This window comes from Denticeps clupeoides, chromosome 5 (assembly GCF_900700375.1).
Source record: "Denticeps clupeoides chromosome 5, fDenClu1.1, whole genome shotgun sequence".
Lineage (NCBI taxonomy): Eukaryota > Metazoa > Chordata > Actinopteri > Clupeiformes > Denticipitidae > Denticeps > Denticeps clupeoides.
Window position 1 is genome coordinate 12,423,151 of NC_041711.1, and position 19,443 is coordinate 12,442,593.

The 19,443-nt window shown below is 43.9% G+C and overlaps 2 protein-coding genes across 6 annotated transcripts in view; one reads left to right on the forward strand and one right to left on the reverse strand.

The window, feature by feature from the left end:
• The window catches only part of kmt2bb (lysine (K)-specific methyltransferase 2Bb), a 35,240-nt gene extending 23,250 nt beyond the window's left edge, over positions 1–11,990 (forward strand). For 3 of the 4 annotated variants that reach the window (XM_028979233.1, XM_028979232.1, XM_028979234.1), the window contains 17 exons: positions 357–565; positions 656–759; positions 1,065–1,202; positions 1,349–1,507; positions 1,592–1,709; positions 1,818–1,896; positions 2,129–2,289; positions 2,386–2,535; positions 2,649–5,709; positions 5,790–5,885; positions 7,115–7,215; positions 7,318–7,455; positions 7,636–7,888; positions 8,009–8,116; positions 8,394–8,477; positions 8,806–8,935; positions 9,569–9,844. In XM_028979233.1, coding sequence (XP_028835066.1) covers positions 357–565; positions 656–759; positions 1,065–1,202; positions 1,349–1,507; positions 1,592–1,709; positions 1,818–1,896; positions 2,129–2,289; positions 2,386–2,535; positions 2,649–5,709; positions 5,790–5,885; positions 7,115–7,215; positions 7,318–7,455; positions 7,636–7,888; positions 8,009–8,116; positions 8,394–8,477; positions 8,806–8,935; positions 9,569–9,844 — 5,365 coding nt within the window. Of the gene's footprint in view, positions 1–356; positions 566–655; positions 760–1,064; positions 1,203–1,348; positions 1,508–1,591; positions 1,710–1,817; positions 1,897–2,128; positions 2,290–2,385; positions 2,536–2,648; positions 5,710–5,789; positions 5,886–7,114; positions 7,216–7,317; positions 7,456–7,635; positions 7,889–8,008; positions 8,117–8,393; positions 8,478–8,805; positions 8,936–9,568 lie in introns of all 4 variants that reach the window. The other variant, XM_028979231.1, reaches the window with a different exon arrangement.
• Positions 11,991–12,032: 42 nt separating this feature from the next.
• igflr1 (IGF-like family receptor 1) lies at positions 12,033–19,393 on the reverse strand. Of its 2 annotated transcripts, none has more exons than XM_028979031.1 (10): positions 18,940–19,393; positions 18,766–18,862; positions 18,570–18,630; positions 15,506–15,523; positions 14,889–14,906; positions 14,564–14,581; positions 14,074–14,131; positions 13,832–13,927; positions 13,281–13,433; positions 12,033–12,627 (listed from the first exon to the last, which is right to left on the reverse strand). In XM_028979031.1, exons 1-10 carry the CDS (start codon positions 19,238–19,240, stop codon positions 12,272–12,274), a joined length of 1,176 nt encoding a protein of 391 aa, XP_028834864.1. In that variant the 5' UTR covers positions 19,241–19,393; the 3' UTR covers positions 12,033–12,271. The 2 variants fall into 2 exon arrangements, with proteins under 2 accessions (XP_028834864.1, XP_028834865.1); XM_028979032.1 differs by having other exon boundaries at positions 18,594–18,630; positions 18,940–19,389.
• Positions 19,394–19,443: the final 50 nt, after the last annotated feature.

Sequence of the window (19,443 nt, forward strand, 5' to 3'; positions counted from 1 at the left end):
CACAGAGTCCAAACTGGTAAATAGCACTGAGCTCTAAAAAAAAAAAAAAAAAAAAACATACATACATACATATATTTATTTATTTCTTTATTTATTTTAGAGCTCAGTGCTATTTACCAGTAAAAAGTTTGGACTCTGTGGTACATTCATTTTAAGCTCATACCAAGAAATTTCCTCTCTGGACAGCCAGCTTGGAAAGTTTTATTATTGTTTTAATGGGAATAATTCCACATGTAGGTCTAGTCTCCATTAATAATTTTTTTATGTCTGGATTATGCTACCGATTGTGTTTTGTAGGATTTTGGCATCATTTTGTCTTAATCTTCTCTGTATTCTGATGTCCATTGTCCTTTCAGTGGCATGCTGTCACATGCAGTGATGCCCCCAACAAATGAGCATGTGTATGCCCAGTGGCGCGAACGGGAAGGGCTGGGGAGTCCGGTGGACCTGAGTGGCAACCAGGTGGAGCTCAAAACAGAAGAGGAGCACCGCTCCACTCTCCAGATACACAGGTTCAGCAGCAAGTTTCATCCACGGAACAGAGCTTCCAGTCTGAATATGAGAGGTATTTTCACAAAGTCTAGAAATTTGGAACACTGTGGAACACTGGAACAATGTTATTTTCATTTCACTCTGCACATTTCACCTCATCAAGGGAAGCTTGGCCGTCCATGTAAAGCAGATCTGGACACCATGTGGACCAAGGATGATGAGCGGCAATGTGCTTTATGCCAGAAATATGGGGATGCAAAGTCCAGTGTAAGTGACACCATCATGTCTTATTGTTATGTAATCCATTAATGTGATCCATGTTCATTGTTATTATAGTTTTAACAAGTTTCCACACATGTGCAGACACACCATATTGACACAACAACAAACAATTATATTGCCACCCCCTTTTTCTTCATGTAAATGCAAATTAGTAATTATTCTGTTGTTCAGCAGTGGTTTCTGCATGTCGCAGTTCTGGAATTTACTGCTTTATCTGAATTTATCCGTCGACACCCAGACTAACCAGCACCCCTCTGTTCTACTGGGTTTTTTGTGTTGTTGTCTTTCAGGAGGCAGGAAGATTGCTTTACCTTGGTCAGAACGAATGGGCACATGTGAACTGTTCCATGTGGTCCGCCGAGGTGTTTGAAGAAGATAACGGGTCGTTAATGCACGTTCATAGTGCTGTAGCCAGAGGGCGACTCATGGTAAGCAAGTTCTCCCCCCGCCCAACATGTACGCACATGTCATGATGATGCTGCAGTCTAACCTGTCTACAGCTTCTCGGACAGCTTTTTTTTTTCCCCTGCCGAGGCTGACACTGCTGACCGTCACTCTCTTATTAATTCACCAGCGATGTGAGCGCTGTAACCGGACAGGGGCCACAGTAGGTTGCTGCCTGACCTCCTGCCAGAGCAACTACCACTTCATGTGCGCCCGTTCCCGCAACTGTGTCTTCCAAGATGACAAGAGGGTCTTCTGCTACAAACATCGCGACCTCATCAGTGGAAAAGTAAAACATTAGCGTAATGGATGCTGGTGAATTAAAAAGTGCTTTGTGTTCATACGTTTTTTTTCTTTTTCTTTCTTTCTTCAGATGATCACCGGGCAGGGATTTGAAGTTCTTCGTAGGGTTTATGTGGACTTTGAGGGCATCAGTCTGCGTAGGAAGTTCTTGACTGGACTTGAGCCAGAATCTATAAACCTAATGATTGGTGTGTTTATTTACAGCTTTTTTTTTTTTTTTTTTTTTTTTCCCTTCTAAACTTAATTTTGTTCACACATCACTTGTCTCACCTTTCTGAATGTTTCTCATTCACCAGGCTCTTTAGAGGTCAGCAAGCTTGGCAAGCTGTCTGAGCTGTCAACCTGTCAAGGAAAGCTCTACCCAGTTGGTTATGAGTAAGTATATTTATCTTAATACATTTTTTTTTCTGTTGGTGGGGTTGCTTATTAGAACTATTTTCATAGTCTAGTAACATACTTTTCAGACTATGAATCACACAATTACTCAGTAGACCAAGAAGGAAGAGATGAATATGTCAATAATTTTCACATGTAATGCTGGTATTAAAGATGTACAATGATTTGTTGTGAACTAGTTTTGTGCTAAATTGTAAATGTTTTGCCTTAGATGCTCTCGCTGGTTTTGGAGCACTGTGAACCCTCTGTATCGGTCCAAGTACACTTGTAGAGTTCGTGAAGTTCGACCAACCGTTCAGGAAAAGCCTGTGGAGGAGCTTCCAGATCAAGGAGACAATCGCACAATAGCCCACAGCCCCTGTCCCCAGTCAGGTGAACGTCTTCAAAACATGTAAAACAAAATCAAATGTTTTATTACTGTACACTAATAAATTTTTTTATTCTTGTTTTTATACCCTATAAATTTAGAGCTACTAGGTCTGGGTCTGCCCCTTCCTAATCCTCCACGTGAAGCCAGTACCACATCCCTTTTTGCTAAGCCAGACCCTGGAGCCCGGCCTAAACTAGCCCAAACTAGAAGGCCAGCTGGAGGAATGTCTAGACCACTGCCTTCCCCGGGTGAGAGAGGCTAAAAAAATTACACACTGAGAGAAATATTCGGTTAATAGAAACATATGCTTTCCAATAGATTACTTTCTAAAATGTATTTCTTCTTCTACTACTTTTTGTAGGAGCAGCCCCATCCAAATCTCATCACATCTTGACCATCAGTGACCTTGATGATACTCACAGACCACGTCGTCACAGCCCACACACCCAGAACACAGGCACTCGCAAACATATGGCATCTCCACCTTTGGGCACTTCTTCAGGACCAATCGCCCTTAGGGCTGGAGGCTCCATGCATACGAAATCTTCACAACCTTCTTCCCCACACTTTCCTCTTGGTGCTACTGAAAACCTCTTGACCACCTCATCAGTTCGCTCTACAGCTCGAAGTGCTTCCACTACCCGTTGTGCCGGAACAATTGTGCCCCACTCTACCTCAGGATTGTTCCCTCAGCCTCAATGGTCAGGTGGCATTAGCAGTCCCCCTTCCTCCCTCTCACCAACCATACACCACTCCCCAAGACCACGGCTGCCTTTTGACTTGAATCAGTCAGACTCTGAAGTGCCACACAATTTTAGATCACTTGATGTCACAGTAAAAAACGGTACATCGCCATTGAGGGACTCGGCAGGTCCGCAGAAAGGTGGACACTTGGTCTCAGAACAGAAGTTCTCCTACACTCCTTTCCATATGGACACGGATCTGGCTGTTGGTTCTGAGCTGAAAACCGAGCTTGAGATTGAGGAGACATTGTTGAATGAGGGTGTGGCCATGAACTGTAGTGCTCAGATCGATGTGGAGGGCGAGGATAACCAAGAGGACTTCTGGGACCGGGGCCTAGATGGAGGAAAATGTAAGGCTTCTGAACACACTGTGCCTTGTGCTGGATCCTCTAAGGAGGATTGGGGTAATACGTCCTCTGATGAGGACATGGAGAACTACTTTGACTTCTCCCGTACTGTGGTTGCACACAAGGCACCAAGAGACCCAAAAGCGCCAACTTCTCCTTCATTAAGGCCCATTCCTCAGCTTGATGGTGTTGACGATGGCACAGAGAGTGATGGCAGCATGGCCAATGCTGATGCTCAGAATTTTAAGAATACGTGTGTTCAGAACCCAGCACAACAACTCGAGGTTACAACGGGTAGGACAAGTAATGGACTGAATATGGATTCAGTCAATCTAGGATGTGATGCATTGTCTGTCGGAAGGCAGACTGGACATTCAGCCAGAGATAGTTTTCAGATTCGCCATGAAAACTTTCATATAACAAAGTCAGATGTCTTGGGTCTGGAATCAGTTGATTCTGGTACAAGCTCTGAATTTCTGCGGTCTCAGAGTATGGACTCTTCGTGTGAAGATGGGATTTACAGTAGTAAGTCAGTTCAGAAAAACCATGTGTCACTTCAAGAAACTGATTCAGTGTTCTCTGGGAATCTGAAAAGTCTCAATGCACCATTATACCAGGAAACCAATTTAGACTTACCCTCTGACACCCCACTCATTCTTGAAAGGTGCGACTCTCCATCCCCCAGTGCATGTTTCACTGATTTGGTTCCAGTGCAAGACAATGTTCTGCCTAACGAAGACCTAACTAAGGACAGCTTCCTGGATCCTGATAGTGGGTATTTTGTTTCTTCTATAGATGGCTCAACTGTTTACCCAAACCATTTGTCAGAAACAATGGACATCTCACTCAGCGGTGCAGTGAATGGTAGTCCAGTAGCCGAAATAGACATGTTACAACCAACTGCAGCCGGGTTGCCTGATTCCAGACTGCCACAATCAGAAACTCTGGCAAGCAAGCCAGGTGGCCAGACTCCCTTTGTAGCGTTCAAACATTCCCAATCAGCCAATATTTCACTGTGTCCTGCACCAAACACTCAACAGAAGGCAGCCCTGCCACCTATGGAGAGCTTTCGACACAGAGGAAATACTTCAGCAGATTTGAAGCAGCCTGTTCCACTAATGTCAACGGGGAGTGTGACCTGCATGTCCATAAATGTACCATCAAGCACAGGAAACTATGGCAGAGCGTCTGTTACTGTATACCCAACTCATTCTCAGCCTCTGGTCTCGACTGTTAGCTTAGTCGCATCATCTCCGTCCATAACCACTCAGACATCAAACCAGTGCCAACCAATACACTCCATTTTGCAACAAACCCCAACTTCTGTTGTGATCAATGGATACACTTCAACTCCAGCACAAAAGGAAACTGTTATGGGTCGTACTATTTCCATCAACTTTTCTACTCCACGTCCAGCTATGGAGCCACAGCAGATGGTGTCGCAACCATTACCTGGCCATGCTATCCTCACTGTGAAGGAGGTTGGTGGACCTAACATAGATCCCACCCCACATGTACTACTTGTCAATCGTTTAGGTCAGATATTTGTAAAAAATCCTGAAAGCAATACCTTCCAGCTTCCAAGCCCTAATACTCCCTCTTATAACTGTGTCACACAGATCGCTAGCTTGCTTCAGAGCAATGCCCTCTCTGCAACCCTGGCCACAGCCGGCAACCTGTCAGCGACAGCGGCCCCCGGGGTCCCAGTGCCAAACACGATCTCTAGAATGGTGACTCCAGTTGTTCATAGTCCAACAACGATCACCCAACTCCTGTCTCAGAATAACAGCGGTGGGGTGACCAATACAGAGGCCAAAAAGTTGCAAAATAATCCAAACCAATCTTCTGAGTGTGCCATGCCTGGAGTGAAAAAGTCCAAGAAGAAGAAAGACAGCGCCCCAAGGAAGACCAAGTCTACCTCTGGACAAGATTCGAAAGGGAAGCTTTGTGCTGGTAAAGGGAAGAGTTTTGTGGCAAATCGGGAAGAAAGTGCCCAAGCTATAATCAATCAGGCCATGGCCGGCTATTGTGATCTTAACCAGTCTGGCCAGCCTGTTCTGAGCCCTTCCACAATTCGCAATCCCACAACTGTTGGCAAAGCCCAGGCCCTAAGCTCTGTAGTTCTTCCACCGGGCCTCCTGATTGAACCAGAGCCTGAGCCTGCTGCCACCCCACCATCTGCTATGTCTCGGCCACGCTCACAGGTCCGGATGAAGAGGGTGTCCTCCTTTACTGATCGCGTTGTCCCTAAGAAGTGCAAGTTGGATTTTATGGAATACGAGCTCCCTAATGAACCAGAAGAGCCACGCAGAATTTGCCTGTCTTCAGCCAAGTGAGTTCAGAAAATGAATACTGCAAATTGCCTGGTAGATTGTTCTTTATTGAGTTCATGTGGTTTATGTGTGTTATCAGGTCTGGGGGTGTTCGCATTAAAACTCCAACTGTCAAAGGGATCCTGGACCTGGAGAAGCTGAATGAGGACCGCAATAGTGATTCAGAAAACACGAGGTATGTTCTAATTCAGAGTACATACCAGTATGTTCACACTGTTAGGCTGAAGTTTTTTTTGTTTTGTTTTTTTTGTTTTTTTAACTTTAATTTGACCGTTCAGATTGGTATCATGAGACTGGTTTACATTACCACATTTTAGGAGAAGTATGTAACCACAGTCATGCAAATGCAGCCAAAAACATTAGAATTTTTGGAGAGGTTATGGATCTGTTAGGTGGTTATAAATGTCCTGTCTCATTTGATCCAAATCACGCCCAATGAAATATTAAAATATAATCATCATCTCTAAGAAAGAAAGTTATTAAACAGCACCAAATGCTGTAGAGTAATTTCTGTTTCTTGAATTGAGTAGAAGAAATTCAAGTAAAACAATCAGACATTATTATGTAGTAAATGTTATAGGTATACATTAGATTGATGGTTAATACACATTGTGTTTGTAAAACGGCGGAGGATTGCTGCATTAACTTAACGTGTGCGAAAACCTGGCCATTTTGCATGTACATTGCCATCATCTTTGTATTGGGCACCAAGCATCAAACTCTTATTTCAATGCACAAAATACAACTGCTCAAAAAAAGTAAAGGTAACACTTAAATAGGTAATTAGCAAGACGTCCCCAATAAAGATGTGGTTCTGCATATGGTGACCACAGACCACTTCTCAGTTCCTGTGCTTTCGTTCCCCAAACCTGAATCCTGATAGTGGGTATTTGTACCTATTGAGCACATGTGGGACATCATGTCTCGCTCCATCTACCAACACCACGTTGCACCAAAGACTGTCCAGGAGTTAAATACGAATATTTCATTTATTCAAATCAAAAGATTTCTTTTTATTGTGTGTGCGCGTGTTCCCTTGATTATATTTGAGCAGTGTATATTCTGTGCCACCAAATTAATGAAATGTGTTATTTTTTACTTTCACATTGCTTTATGGTGTATTTATGTCCATGGATAGATTTCCATTCTAATTTGGTACACACCAAATGTAGTCATGTTCAAAAGCACTAAACGGACATCAGCACCTGCCCTTTTTGTAGATTGAATCAGCATCCATTCTGCATATATCATTTGAATTTTCCATGCACGGCTGGTGATTCTTGTCTACTGTGTAACTAGACAGGGTTGGGTCAGGTTATGTGTCATAAAAAGTAGTTTGTTTTCTGTAGTTATAACTGTATGGTTTCAGTAGTTCTGAGAGCAGTGTTCTGTGACGTTCCTCAGGCCTGGACCTTGGGATCGACTCACACCTTCTCGAGGTGGGGAAAAAATGCAAGCGTGGGATGTGGGCCGGCATTCAATGACAGACTGGAACAAATACTCAGGTAAGACCAAGTTTAAAGCTTTTCTGTATGCTTAATGCTCCTGCAGAGAAGGTGTGAAGAGAAAATGAGCTTGCATTCTTATCTGATTTTGTGGTGTCACAGGTGTGATTTCATGCTCAGATGATGAGCTACCGCCTTCTGATTCGGAAGAGGAGGCCCCACCCTCTCGTGAACATCCCCACCTCCGCTTTGAGATCACAAGTGATGATGGCTTCAGTGTGGAGGCTGATAGTATAGAGGGTAAAGGTCGTTTTGTCAATATTGGCATTATCACAAGCATTGTGAAACTTTCCAGTTAATTGTACTTTGTTTTATATAAATTAAATAAAACAAATTGCTCTGTTTCGATGATTTTACAATGAATGTTTCATAGTTTAATAATCAGACGCATGCGTAGAATTGATTGGTGCCTTTCCACAGTGGCGTGGCGGGCAGTGCTTGACAGGGTGCAGGAAGCTCGGGCCGCCTGGCATCTGAAGCAGCTCGCCTTTGTGGGGATGAGTGGCGCTCGCATGGCAGGCATGCTCCATGATGCCATCGTATACCTGGTGGAGCAGTTGGAGGGCGCTCAGCGCTGCCAGCGTCACAACTTCCGATTCCACAAACAGGCCACACAGGAAGATGACCTGCCTGTCAACCCGAGTGGATGCGCCCGCACTGAGCTCTATGTCAGGTGGGCAGCTGCTTTCACTTCCCTGTCACCACGTGCTTTCATCTATTAACTGTAAATGACAAACTATTAACATTTTTCACACCTTTTTCTTTTTTTTTCCCTCCTTATTTCCCTCCTTAGGAAGTCTACCTTTGATATGTTCAACTTCCTAGCATCGCAGCATAGGCAGCTGCCAGATGATGGGCCATATGATGAAGAGGAAGACGAAGTTCCACTCAAATCCACCAGGTAACTGCAACAAAAAAGTCACACCAGGTGGACTCCAGGGGGACTGTCCCTGTAACTACTGGTTCTAGTGGTGGTAGTAGCCTAATGGGTAATACACTTGCCTGTGAACCAAAAGACCCAGGTTCAAACCCCACTTACTACCACTGTGTCCCTGAGCAAGACACTTAACCCTGAGTGTCTCCAGGGAGGGACTGTCCCTGTGACTACTGATTGTAAGTCGCTCTGGATAAGGGTGTCTGATAAATGCTATTAAATGTAAATGTAAATTTTCTTACAGGCGAGCAACTAGCTTGGAGCTGCCTATGGCCATGCGCTTTAGACACCTGGAGAAGACCTCAAAGGAAGCAGTGGGGGTTTACCGGTGAGTGGAAATAAGGTCACAGTTTTCATTTCATGAAAGTTAAAGGGAAGTGATTGTCATTGTGATACACAGCACAGGCCGCAAAAATGTGTCCTCTACTTTTAACCATTGCATCACCCTTGGTGAGCAGTGGGTAGCCAAGACAGGCACCCGGGGAGCAGTGTGGGGACCTGGGGAGCTTTGCATCCTTCTGATTACGTGGTCGCTTCCTTAACCACCAGGCCACCACTGCCCCTAACTGCAATGGTGCAGTCTATCGTCCAATCTGCATGAGCAGGAAATTAGTTAGTACGTGCTTGAGATGAGTGTGTCTCTTTCTGTCTCCCAGGTCTGCCATACACGGGCGCGGGCTGTTCTGCAAGAGGAACATTGATGCGGGAGAAATGGTTATCGAATACTCTGGCATTGTCATCCGCTCTGTGCTCACAGACAAGCGAGAAAAGTACTATGACGGCAAGGTAAGAGTCTCATTGTATAATGCTTTTCACCATTTTTTTTAATGGTGGTCTCTGCAAACTGTATCCAATCTCCAGGTCATTTAAGGGTCCTTCTAAACTGTCTAGAGGACATCAAGTTCTTCCAACTGGTCGACAACAACAGAGGTCATCTTAGGACCTAGTTCTTTCAAATTATGGCACCTTGTCTTCTGTGTCAAGCCACATGGGTGTCATTCCTGACCAATTGTTTTAACAGCTAACAAATGTTGCTAAACTCAAATGATTTGGAAAAGGTCCTCCACAGATGTATTACATCAGAGTTTGGCTATTGTCACTCTCTTTATCTCACTCTCAGCCAATACAAGCATGCTGGTCCAGAATGCAGAGGCAAGGTGCCTCTGGCACCTAAAAAAAGTTCCTCCAATCCCCATCTACTCTGTCGGTGAGCTCATTCATGTCCAGTCAGTCCTGACGTCTCTATGCATCTATTGGCGAAGCCCTGTGTACACGTCCCTCCGTCTCGCTATAGGGCCTTTTCTGTTGCTGACCAACTGACCGAAAAAATGTCTTTCTATCACTATGTTATAAACTCTGTGAAAATGACTTGATTTGGTAAAAATATGCATAAAACCATTTATATTTTTTGGTTTCCAGGGTATCGGATGCTACATGTTCCGTATTGACGACTTTGACGTGGTGGACGCCACCATGCATGGCAACGCGGCGCGATTCATCAACCACTCCTGCGAGCCCAACTGCTACTCGCGCGTCATCAACGTGGAGGGCCAAAAGCACATAGTCATCTTTGCCCTTCGCAAGATCTACCGCGGTGAAGAGCTCACCTACGATTACAAGTTCCCCATCGAGGACGAGAGCAACAAGCTCGGCTGCAACTGCGGCGCGAGGCGCTGCCGCCGCTTCCTCAACTGAGTCCGCGCCAGGGGACAGGAGGACGCTGCCGTGGGACGTCCACGGCTGGAGGAGGCTGGGAGAGAAGGGAGAGGAATTTCTTTGTTCTTTAGTCTACTGTTGACTGCAAGAGGACAATTAGGAAGGAAGGGTGGGCAGCTGAGATTATGGCCAAGTGATCGCGTCACCCTTGTACCTTATCTGTGCCTGTCTTTCTGAGAAGGTGTGAAAAGAAATGCACGACAACGTAGGAAATCACTTTTTTTTGTGGAATATATATTTATTTTATACATACACACATATATATATATATATATATTGGCTAGTTCCTCTCCCATGACACTTTTTTTTTTTTTTTAACCAGCATGTTTAGTATTATTTGCCAAGATGTTCCCCTCTGGCCAAATATATATATTTTGCAACATATGACATTTTAGAAGCTTTTGAAGCATTTTAGAATGTTCTGAAACTTTTCTTTTCCCATTATCTGTATATTTTCAGACATTTCAACTCAACCAACCCTTTTCATGCGCAGGAAATCCTGTTCTACATTTCTTCGTTTTTTCTTTTTTTGGCTTGGTTGCTACTTCATTTCCATCCGTTCCGTTTGTCCTCTCTGAACCTTGCGTGTGAGAGAACATTGCATGTCCTTGCATGAACATTTCATTTTTTTTTCCTCCAGTGTCTTCCTGTTTCCTTTTCCTTTTTTAGTACCATCTTTAATTTGTAAGGTAACTATGGTGCTCTGAAAGCTCTGAGGCTTTTTGTCTTCTCTCAGGGTCCCCACGTCCTCCTCACCCAACACAAACACACTCCGAGCGAGAGCTGGAGAAGACCCTTCATAATCCTTTGCATCTGAGGAGGGGATATGCGTGTGCTGTTGCAAGTTCACTTGATCGGAGGCCCGTCTCCATCCCTGTAATAACAGTAAAGAACACTTTTCTTGAGGAACATCTTGCACTGATGTTCAGCCCCACCCCACCCGGAATTTGGTGCGGGTCACATTTGCAATAATCCTAGATGTTTGCTTCTTCTGCAGTTGCAGGTCAAAACTGATGTTAAGACTGGTTTTTGTTGGGATCCAAACTGAGATTACACCAGAGGCATGAGCGGCGAGAAATATGAGCGCAACCCCATCGTGAACCCACCGCCTGGTCTGTGCTCAGTAGTCTACTGTACTGTATATTGATGTTCTATGGTCTATTTAAAGGAGTAGTAGAGCTGTGTCTTTGTAGTGACCTGCAAATGGTGATGTTGCACTCGGCACCTTAAATGTTCAGCATAGCCTAGAGCAATCAAAAAAAAAAAAAAAACAAGCAACAAAAAAAGGCCAGATGCTATATTTTCACCTCTGAAGACAAAAGCTTTAGAATCCCTGTATTTATTCATGTTCTAATGATGGATGTGGAAAAAGACGTTAGTGTTTCTTCCGTTTTTTTTTTTTTTTTTTTTTTTGTTCTGGGAAACTTAATGTACAGTTGAGGAATGGGCCTTGTTTTGAGCTGGGCCTCGTTTTAAAGCTACTTTTAGGTTACCTCTGTCTTAATTTGGGGGGTCTTGTGGGCTTCCCCCCCGTTTCCCACGGACCAGGTACATGTTTCTCTTTTTTTTTTTTTTTTTTTGAAGGCCTCTTCTCACACCCAGCCAATCAGGATGGGGCTTTTTTTATTATTTTTAAAAGCCTTTAAATGTCATATCTCTAAACCTGTTAAAGGACGGACCTTTGCAGTGCCCATAGTTTTGCAAAATAGCAAGGATTCTACCTCAAGCTGCTCAGAAATGACGTTAATTTACTAATGCAGACATGGAAAAAAATTGGGAAAACATTCTCTCTCTATAAATATATATATATATAAATATATATATATTTCTGTCTAAGTACTCCTGTTATGCTGACCTGCCTGTGCAATGAAGAACGCAAGGATGCTGGACAGTTGCTACCATAACCGCAGTGGATCTCCTGGAACCTTTCAGAACTGTTTTAAAAAATTATGCGTTGAAAAATGACTTTAAAAATGAGTGTGTGAAATGTGTCTTTGTTATCTTGTACAAAATGAACCCTGGGTTTGTAAATAATTGTATACATATTTCTAAACTGGTTTAATTTTTCTATGCACTTTTTTATTTATAATGTTATTTGCTTAATAAAGATATTAAGATGTTTGAACAGAGTTTGAAATGTATTTTACTAAAAAAAAAAAGGCACACACAGCTTAATAGGTGTTTTTATAGATATACTGTATATAAAATACATACATCTGTAATTGGAATCACATAATTCGTTAATGTTTTTTTTTTTAATTCATAAAACATTTCATGCACATTCCATCCTTCATAAAACCATTTGTTATAGCGGCCATTTTTTATTATTATTATCTATGTATTTCCTCATGTCAGGGTTGAACATTTTCATCGTAGCACACGCCTTGTATTTTTATTACCTAAGAACTAGCATCCGGCCTTCTGCCCAGAATTCCCGGCTTCCGCCTCCCGTGACACTGAGAGCTTGCCCAGGACGGCTACGGCGTCGTTGCGGTTCATCTCCCTGAGCTGCTTCGCCAGGTGCCCCACCGTCCACTCGGGGGAACGGGTGGCCACTGCCTCCAGCACTGCCACCAAGGGGCTCTTGCTGTCCTTCATGGAGTAGATGTAGTTGATCCAGGTGGAGGAGAAGTCGCATCGAGTGGCCAGGTGGCGGGTGCTCTTCACGCCTTTGCTATCTGGGTCCAGCAAGATGAAAAGCTCCTCCAGCACATCCAGGTTGTTCAGGAGCATCTGCAGTGGGGCCTCCTGCACTGCAGAAGCTGCCATGATGAGATGAGGAGACCTGATATAAATCATACATCTCCACAGCAGGACTTGGCAAACTTGCATACCCTCCCCATCTGTTTGCACATCCATCACCACAGTCATGCTAAGGGGGCAACAGAACTGTCCCCAAGCCATTATAAAGAACATCCAGCTGAAGCTTCTGAACATTGAACAATAAGATGTCATTTGGAGCCAGCCAGCCAGCAGATGCAGAATATATAAAATATATCATAACTAGTAGTGCAAAAAACAGAATAAATGTATCTGCTCATGCAATGATTTATCTATCCACAAGTAATGTAAATGTGGCGATATAACTAAATAAAGAACAACACCCATACATCCCCATGATAGGCTTTGTTCTGTAGTTGACTTCTTTAGGCGTTTTCAGAGTGGTCCTCTGCTGAACATTATCATAATCTGAACGAACCGAACTGAGCGTTTGATGTTCATTTTCGGTCATCTTTATTTCACTGGTAACCTTGTCTGTGCTCCTGACAAAACTACTTGGAAACAAAAGAAACTTTCTTAAAATTCCCAAACCCTTCTTTACGTTCATAGCGCACAGACAGGGAACGCTCTGTTCGCTTGCAGACCATCGCTCTTTCACTCATTTGAGAATGGAAATATTGTTTCCGCCACTTACCCATGACATCATTAAACCCTTTACTGTCAGACTGTGGCTGGATGCCACTTTCTGAGCATATCACTGCTGACAGGCTGCTGCTTGACTGTCTGTCAAAGGGCAGGTCCTTCTCGGAGCGAAGACGGGGTTTAAAAGCCACTACATATTTTCTCCCTGTAACCAAGACAACACAGACATTGAATATTACACCACGGCTTCCCATAAAGACAAACAAATTGGGACGGTTGCTGGGTTCGATTTCCAATAATTCATACTGTGACCCACATAAGGTTACCTGGTCTCCAAATTATTTCAATAGGCTAACCTAATGTAAAAAAAAAAAAAAAACATTCCTTAAATCCTGTAATTCTGTGTAAAAGAAAATCAGCACCAGCCAGGGTCTAGCACAACACTCCCCTGGCTATGGCACCCACAAGATCCCATTTCAAGGCCGAGCACAGTAGAGGAATGACAAAACCATCCCCGCACAACCCAGACTCACATAAAACCAAGATACTTTGGGACTGCACTACTGATCTCAGTCCAGAATACAGAACTGGGCCTGATCTTACCTGCTCTCCAGAAGTTGTCTGACCTTTTTTTCTTAATGAAGATGAAGCACAGGCATAAAGACAATATGAGGATGAGGATGACAGTGCTGGTTCTCCCTGTAAAAAGATGGTTTTAAAATTTTTGATTCTGCGCATTTTTTATTGCTTAAAGAACATAGCTTCATAACTTAACATGCATTCATCTCAAATACACTTATGTAAATTATATGTATTTAGATTTCTTCCCACTTGTCTGAACATACAAGCGATGTGAGGATAGACAGACATGGTGGTATCTGGTGGGACAGGCACGCTTGTTACCTGGGATGAATAAAAAAAAACAAAAAACATAATTAGACACAGACTTGTCTTTTAATTGAAAATTTAATGTGCAACAACAAAAATTTAATGTGCAACAACAAAAAAATTTGTAAAATTACAGCATCTTTGACTCTTCTGGAAAGACGGAGTGTATAGAATTTTTTTTTGTACATTATTCTTCCATTGGTGCTTTATGCACTAGTGTGCAGGTCTGTAGCTTCTGGCTCGGCAGAATGTTGGCAACTTCCAATTTGTCCTAATACCACGAACAGACAACCGTGGAATATATAGTAGGGAGGACATTACACAGTTGCACTTAATGCCCTGGAATTTTACTGAGCTCCTGAGAGCGACTCGTTCTTTTTCACAGATGTTTGCAGGAGCGTTCTGCCTTCCTAGGTGCATTGTTTAAGGAACTGAAAAAACACTTACCAGTTTTGCTGAAGTTGGCTGTGGTTTAGACAGAAAAAAAAAGAAATATGAAAACCTTTGAAACAGGTCGAAGCTGATTGTAGAAATAGTAATTAAAATAAAATTACAGCATCTTTGACTCTTCTGGAAAGACGGAGTGTATAGATTTTTTTTTTGTACATTATTCTTCCATCGGTGCTTTATGCACTAGTGTGCAGGTCTGTAGCTTCTGGCTCGGCAGAATGTTGGCAACTTCCAATTTGTCCTAATACCACGAACAGACGACCGTGGAATATATAGTAGGGAGGACATTACACAGTTGGACTTAATGCCCTGGAACACTTACCATTATTGCTGAAGTTGGCTGTGGTTTAGACAGAAAAAAAAAAGAAATATGAAAACCTTTAAAACAGGTCGAAGCTGATTGTACAAATAGTAATTAAAATAAAATTAAATAGGCAACTGTGAATTTAACTCTATGTAGAAATACTGTGGCATTAACATGCACAACTAAAAAGGATTAGCAAATTGAACACATTTAACAGGTATTCCATAGTTCCATAGATTATTCTTCCATCTGTGCTTAATGCACTAGTGTGCAGGAAGGGGCCGTCCCCAATCTGTTCCCACAAACTGTCACAGCACCAGGACCGACCTCCAACCAGCAGACTGGGCGCAGACGCCCCCGGAAGAACCGCCCACCCAATAAACTAACGAAGTAATCTGACTCCATGAAAGTCTTGGTGATAAAAGGTCTGAATGGAGCTGCTCAGCCATGGAAACCCATTCCATGAAACTGTCTTGAGATAATCTGAAGGCCACACAAACTTTGCAGGTCTGTAGCTTCTGGCTCGGCAGAATGTTGGCAACTTCCAATTTGTCCTAATACCACGAACACACAACCATGGAATATATAGTAGGGAGGACATTACACAGTTTGACTTAATGCCCTGGAACACTTACCATTATTGCTGAAGTTGGCTGTGGTTTAGACAGAAAAAAAAAAGAAATATGAAAACCTTTGAAACAGGTCGAAGCTGATTGTACAAATAGTAATTAAAACAAAATTAAATAGGCAACTGTGAATTGAGCTCTATGTAGAAATACTGTTGCATTAACATGCGCAATTTGCTAAAACACATTTAACAGGTATTCCATAGTTTACTGGAAACTTTACATTCAGTGATTGTGTTTTAAGGGGAATCTTTAGCACGGCTGGCACTGACGTTGTCTATGATTGGACAGATTAGGTATAAGCACCTTCATTCTAACGCCATACTAAATCTACACTGTGCACCTAATCTCATAAACACTGTTCTAGGGAAGTATACAGTCAAGTATGTGAACCCTTTGGAATCTTCTGGTGTTGTGTATTACTTGGTCATAGAGAGTCTCAGCTACTGATCAGCCATTAACACACACACACACACACGTTTTCTTGACACTTGATTTTTGGTGTTCAGTGTTGCTGCATCATGAACAGATATGTTCGCCAGTTCTAACTGCACTTTCCACTGAATTTCAGCCCTGCCACCAAAGGACCTGCTGAGATCATTTCATGGATCCTCGCATTAACACAAGGGAGAGTGTTGATGAGCACAAGGTTTGAGATCATTCTGAATTTAATGAGTTAGAATAGCAGACTGGATGCTTTAAAAGGAGGATAATGCTTGAAATGCTTCAAAAAGTGCAGGGATTGGACTGCTGAGGAATGGGGTAAAGTCATTTTCTCTGATGAAGCCCCTTTCCAATTGTTTGTTCAATCTGAAAAGATGATTGTCCAGAGAAGAAAAAGTGAGTGCTACCATCAGTCTCGTGCCAACAGTGAAGCATCCTGAGACGATTCATATGTGGGGCTGCCTCTCATCCAACCTCAATAAAAAAAGACACTTACGCCAGAATGCCGTTTATTGACTTCAGCTCAGCATTCAATACTGTCATCCCCCAGAAGCTGGTAAGGAAGTTGGACCTCCACTCTGCAGCTGGATCTTGGACTTCCTAACAGACAGGCCCGAGTCTGTGTCTATAGGAAATAACACCTCCAAGGTCCTCAGCCTGAGCACAGGTTCCCCTCACGGATGCTGCTCAGCCCACTCCTGTTCACTCTGCTGACACACGACTGTGCTGCGCGGTACAGTTCAAACCACATCATCTGGTTCGCAGATGACACAACAGTAGTGGGGCTCATCACCAACAACAATGAGTCTGCCTACAGAGAGGAGATGAAACATCTGGTGGATTGGTGCCAGAGCAACAACCTGACTGTCAACAACCTTGACGCCAGGTAGCTCAGGGGCAATATCACCGGTCTCCGGTCTCGCAGTCCGTGGGCGTGAGGTTTGAATCCCGGGCACGGTCTGGCGTTTTTTTTTTAGGGGCAGTGGTGGCCTAGTGGTTAAGGAAGCGGCCCCGTAATCAGATGGTTGCTGGTTCGAATCCCGATCTGCCAAGGTGCCACTGAGGTGCCACTGAGCAAAGCACCGTCCCCACACACTGCTCCCCGGGCGCCTGTCATGGGTGCCCACTGCTCACTCAGGGTGATGGGTTAAATGCAGAGGACAAATTTCACTGTGTGCACCGTGTGCTGTGCTGCTGTGTATCACGTGTGACAATCACTTCACTTTCAATGTCAACAGGACCAAAGAGATGGTGGTCAACCAACTGTCCCCACCCCACTGCGTTCACTGTGTGCACCGTGTGCTGTGCTGCTGTGTATCACGTGTGACAATCACTTCACTTTCAATGTCAACAGGACCAAAGAGATGGTGGTCAACCAACTGTCCCCACCCCACTGCACATCGATGGATCTGTTGTTGAGATCGTCAGATGCGTGAGGTTCCTGGGTGTGCACATGACAGACGACCTCTCCTGGAGCCTCAACACCACCTCCACAACCAAGAAAGCCCAGCAACGTCTACACTTCCTCAGGAAGCTGAAGAAGGCCAACCTCCCTCCTCCAATCCTCACATCATTCTACCAAGGTACCATTGAGAGTGTTCTCTGCTGCTACATCACTGTCTGGTACGGGAGCTGCACTGTCGCTGAGCAGAAGGCCCTGCAGCGGATAGTGAAGACAGCAGAGCGCATCATCGTGGTTCCACTTCCACCCATCTCTCAGCTCTACGGGAAACACCTCGTCTGTCGAGATCAGAACATAATGAAGAACTCTCACCACCCCTCACATGCCCTGTTCTCGCTCCTACCATCTGGCAGACTGTTACGCAGCATCAGAACTGTAACTGCCAGATACTGCAGGAGCTTCTTCCCCCAAGCAGTCAGAGGTCTGACTGCCATCACCAGAACACTGGTGAACAACAATACACATTAAACACCTTCTAACATTCTGCTCATTTTACACATCTCAATTCATTTTGCACATGTTCGTCTTTTCTTGTGTGTCCCGTTTGAAATATCCAACATGTCCACTCACAAGCATCTTACATGATGTTGTCCAGTTTGTCCTGTTCATTGTACTTTTAAAGTCCAGTACAGTATTAGTTAGTATAGTTTAGTTTAGTGTGTATGTACATATATTTTTTTCTTTCTTTTAGAATTGCACTATGGGGGTTCTGTGTGAAACAGCATATACCAATCTTGAATCTTGAAACTAAAACCACTTTTTTTCCTGTTTGTAGCTCTTTAGCTCTTCAGACTCTTTTGTGTGATGATTCCCGTCTGGGGTTAAAAGGCTCAAACTCTGATATTTCAGTGTTTAGTCAATATAGTCATTCTAGCCCATTAAATGGACTCCTAAATTTTAAGCTTTTTAAAACGTCATGAGCTCAGGGTTCACATTGTGACTGATGTTTTCATTATGGTTAAAATTCTCTAAAGATCTGTGGATCTTTAGTCACAGGAGACCAGCTCCATATTTTTTTTTTTACACGAAGATACAACCATGTTTTATATTTGAATTGATCAAGGGTTTCACATACTTTTTACTTTGACTGCATGTGTTAACATATGTATTTGATTCTGATTTGAATGCAGTTTAAAGAACATTTACAAGTTTAGATATTCTACATGCCTTTAAAAACGAGACTTTACTCACAGTTGGCCTCATGCATGTCCCTCTCCTAATAATTTCCCTAAAAACAAACATTTTCAATATTTTTTTTTTGTGTAAAAGTAAATCATCAACCACATGCACAGTCACAGTCACGCATGTCGCCATACACCCAGTGTCCACCTGCCACCCGATTACATGTCCCAGTGTCACCCACCCGCGCGGGCAGCACGCGTCGCGCGCGCACGGGCGCGTCGGCGCTTCGTGACGTCCCCCGTCGTCGTCGTGTCCGCAGTTGGGGGTGAACTCTCTCCCTGGTGGGAAGATATGTGAATACAACACTTTCTTCTTTTTTTTTTGTCCGCGTGTTTCGTGTGACGGGGCTGCTTACCCGCGGGAAGCTTCCCGTACGTCTGCTCGCACGACACGCATCTGTCCGTGTGCCAGTACGTGGTCAGATCCTCGCACCGCTCCGAGTGCGGGGTCCGCCTGTCCTCCATGTCCTGCTGTCCCGCCGGCAGACAGTCGCTCCGCGGCGCGTCGTGGACGTTTTTCCCCCTGGTCACGTGGCTTCTCGGCGTCACGGAGGAACTTTTTCTTTTTCTCTCCAGCGGGGCAGACGCAGCATCACACGTGTCAGACGGTACATGGTGACACGACACGACGTTTCTCCGGAACCTGGTGATGAACATGAAGTGTGTGTGTGTGTGTGTGTGTGTGTGTGTGTGTGTGTGTTAGACCAGATTGGAAAGTCCCTGAGTGTTCAGGTGTATGATGGCCTGTGGGATGAATCTGCCAGTGAGGGGACCTTTTTTCCAGAAGGCAGGAGGATGAAGTACATGTAAGGGGTGTGCAGAGTCGTTCACATGGGCCGACCGGTCTTCTTTACGTGGAT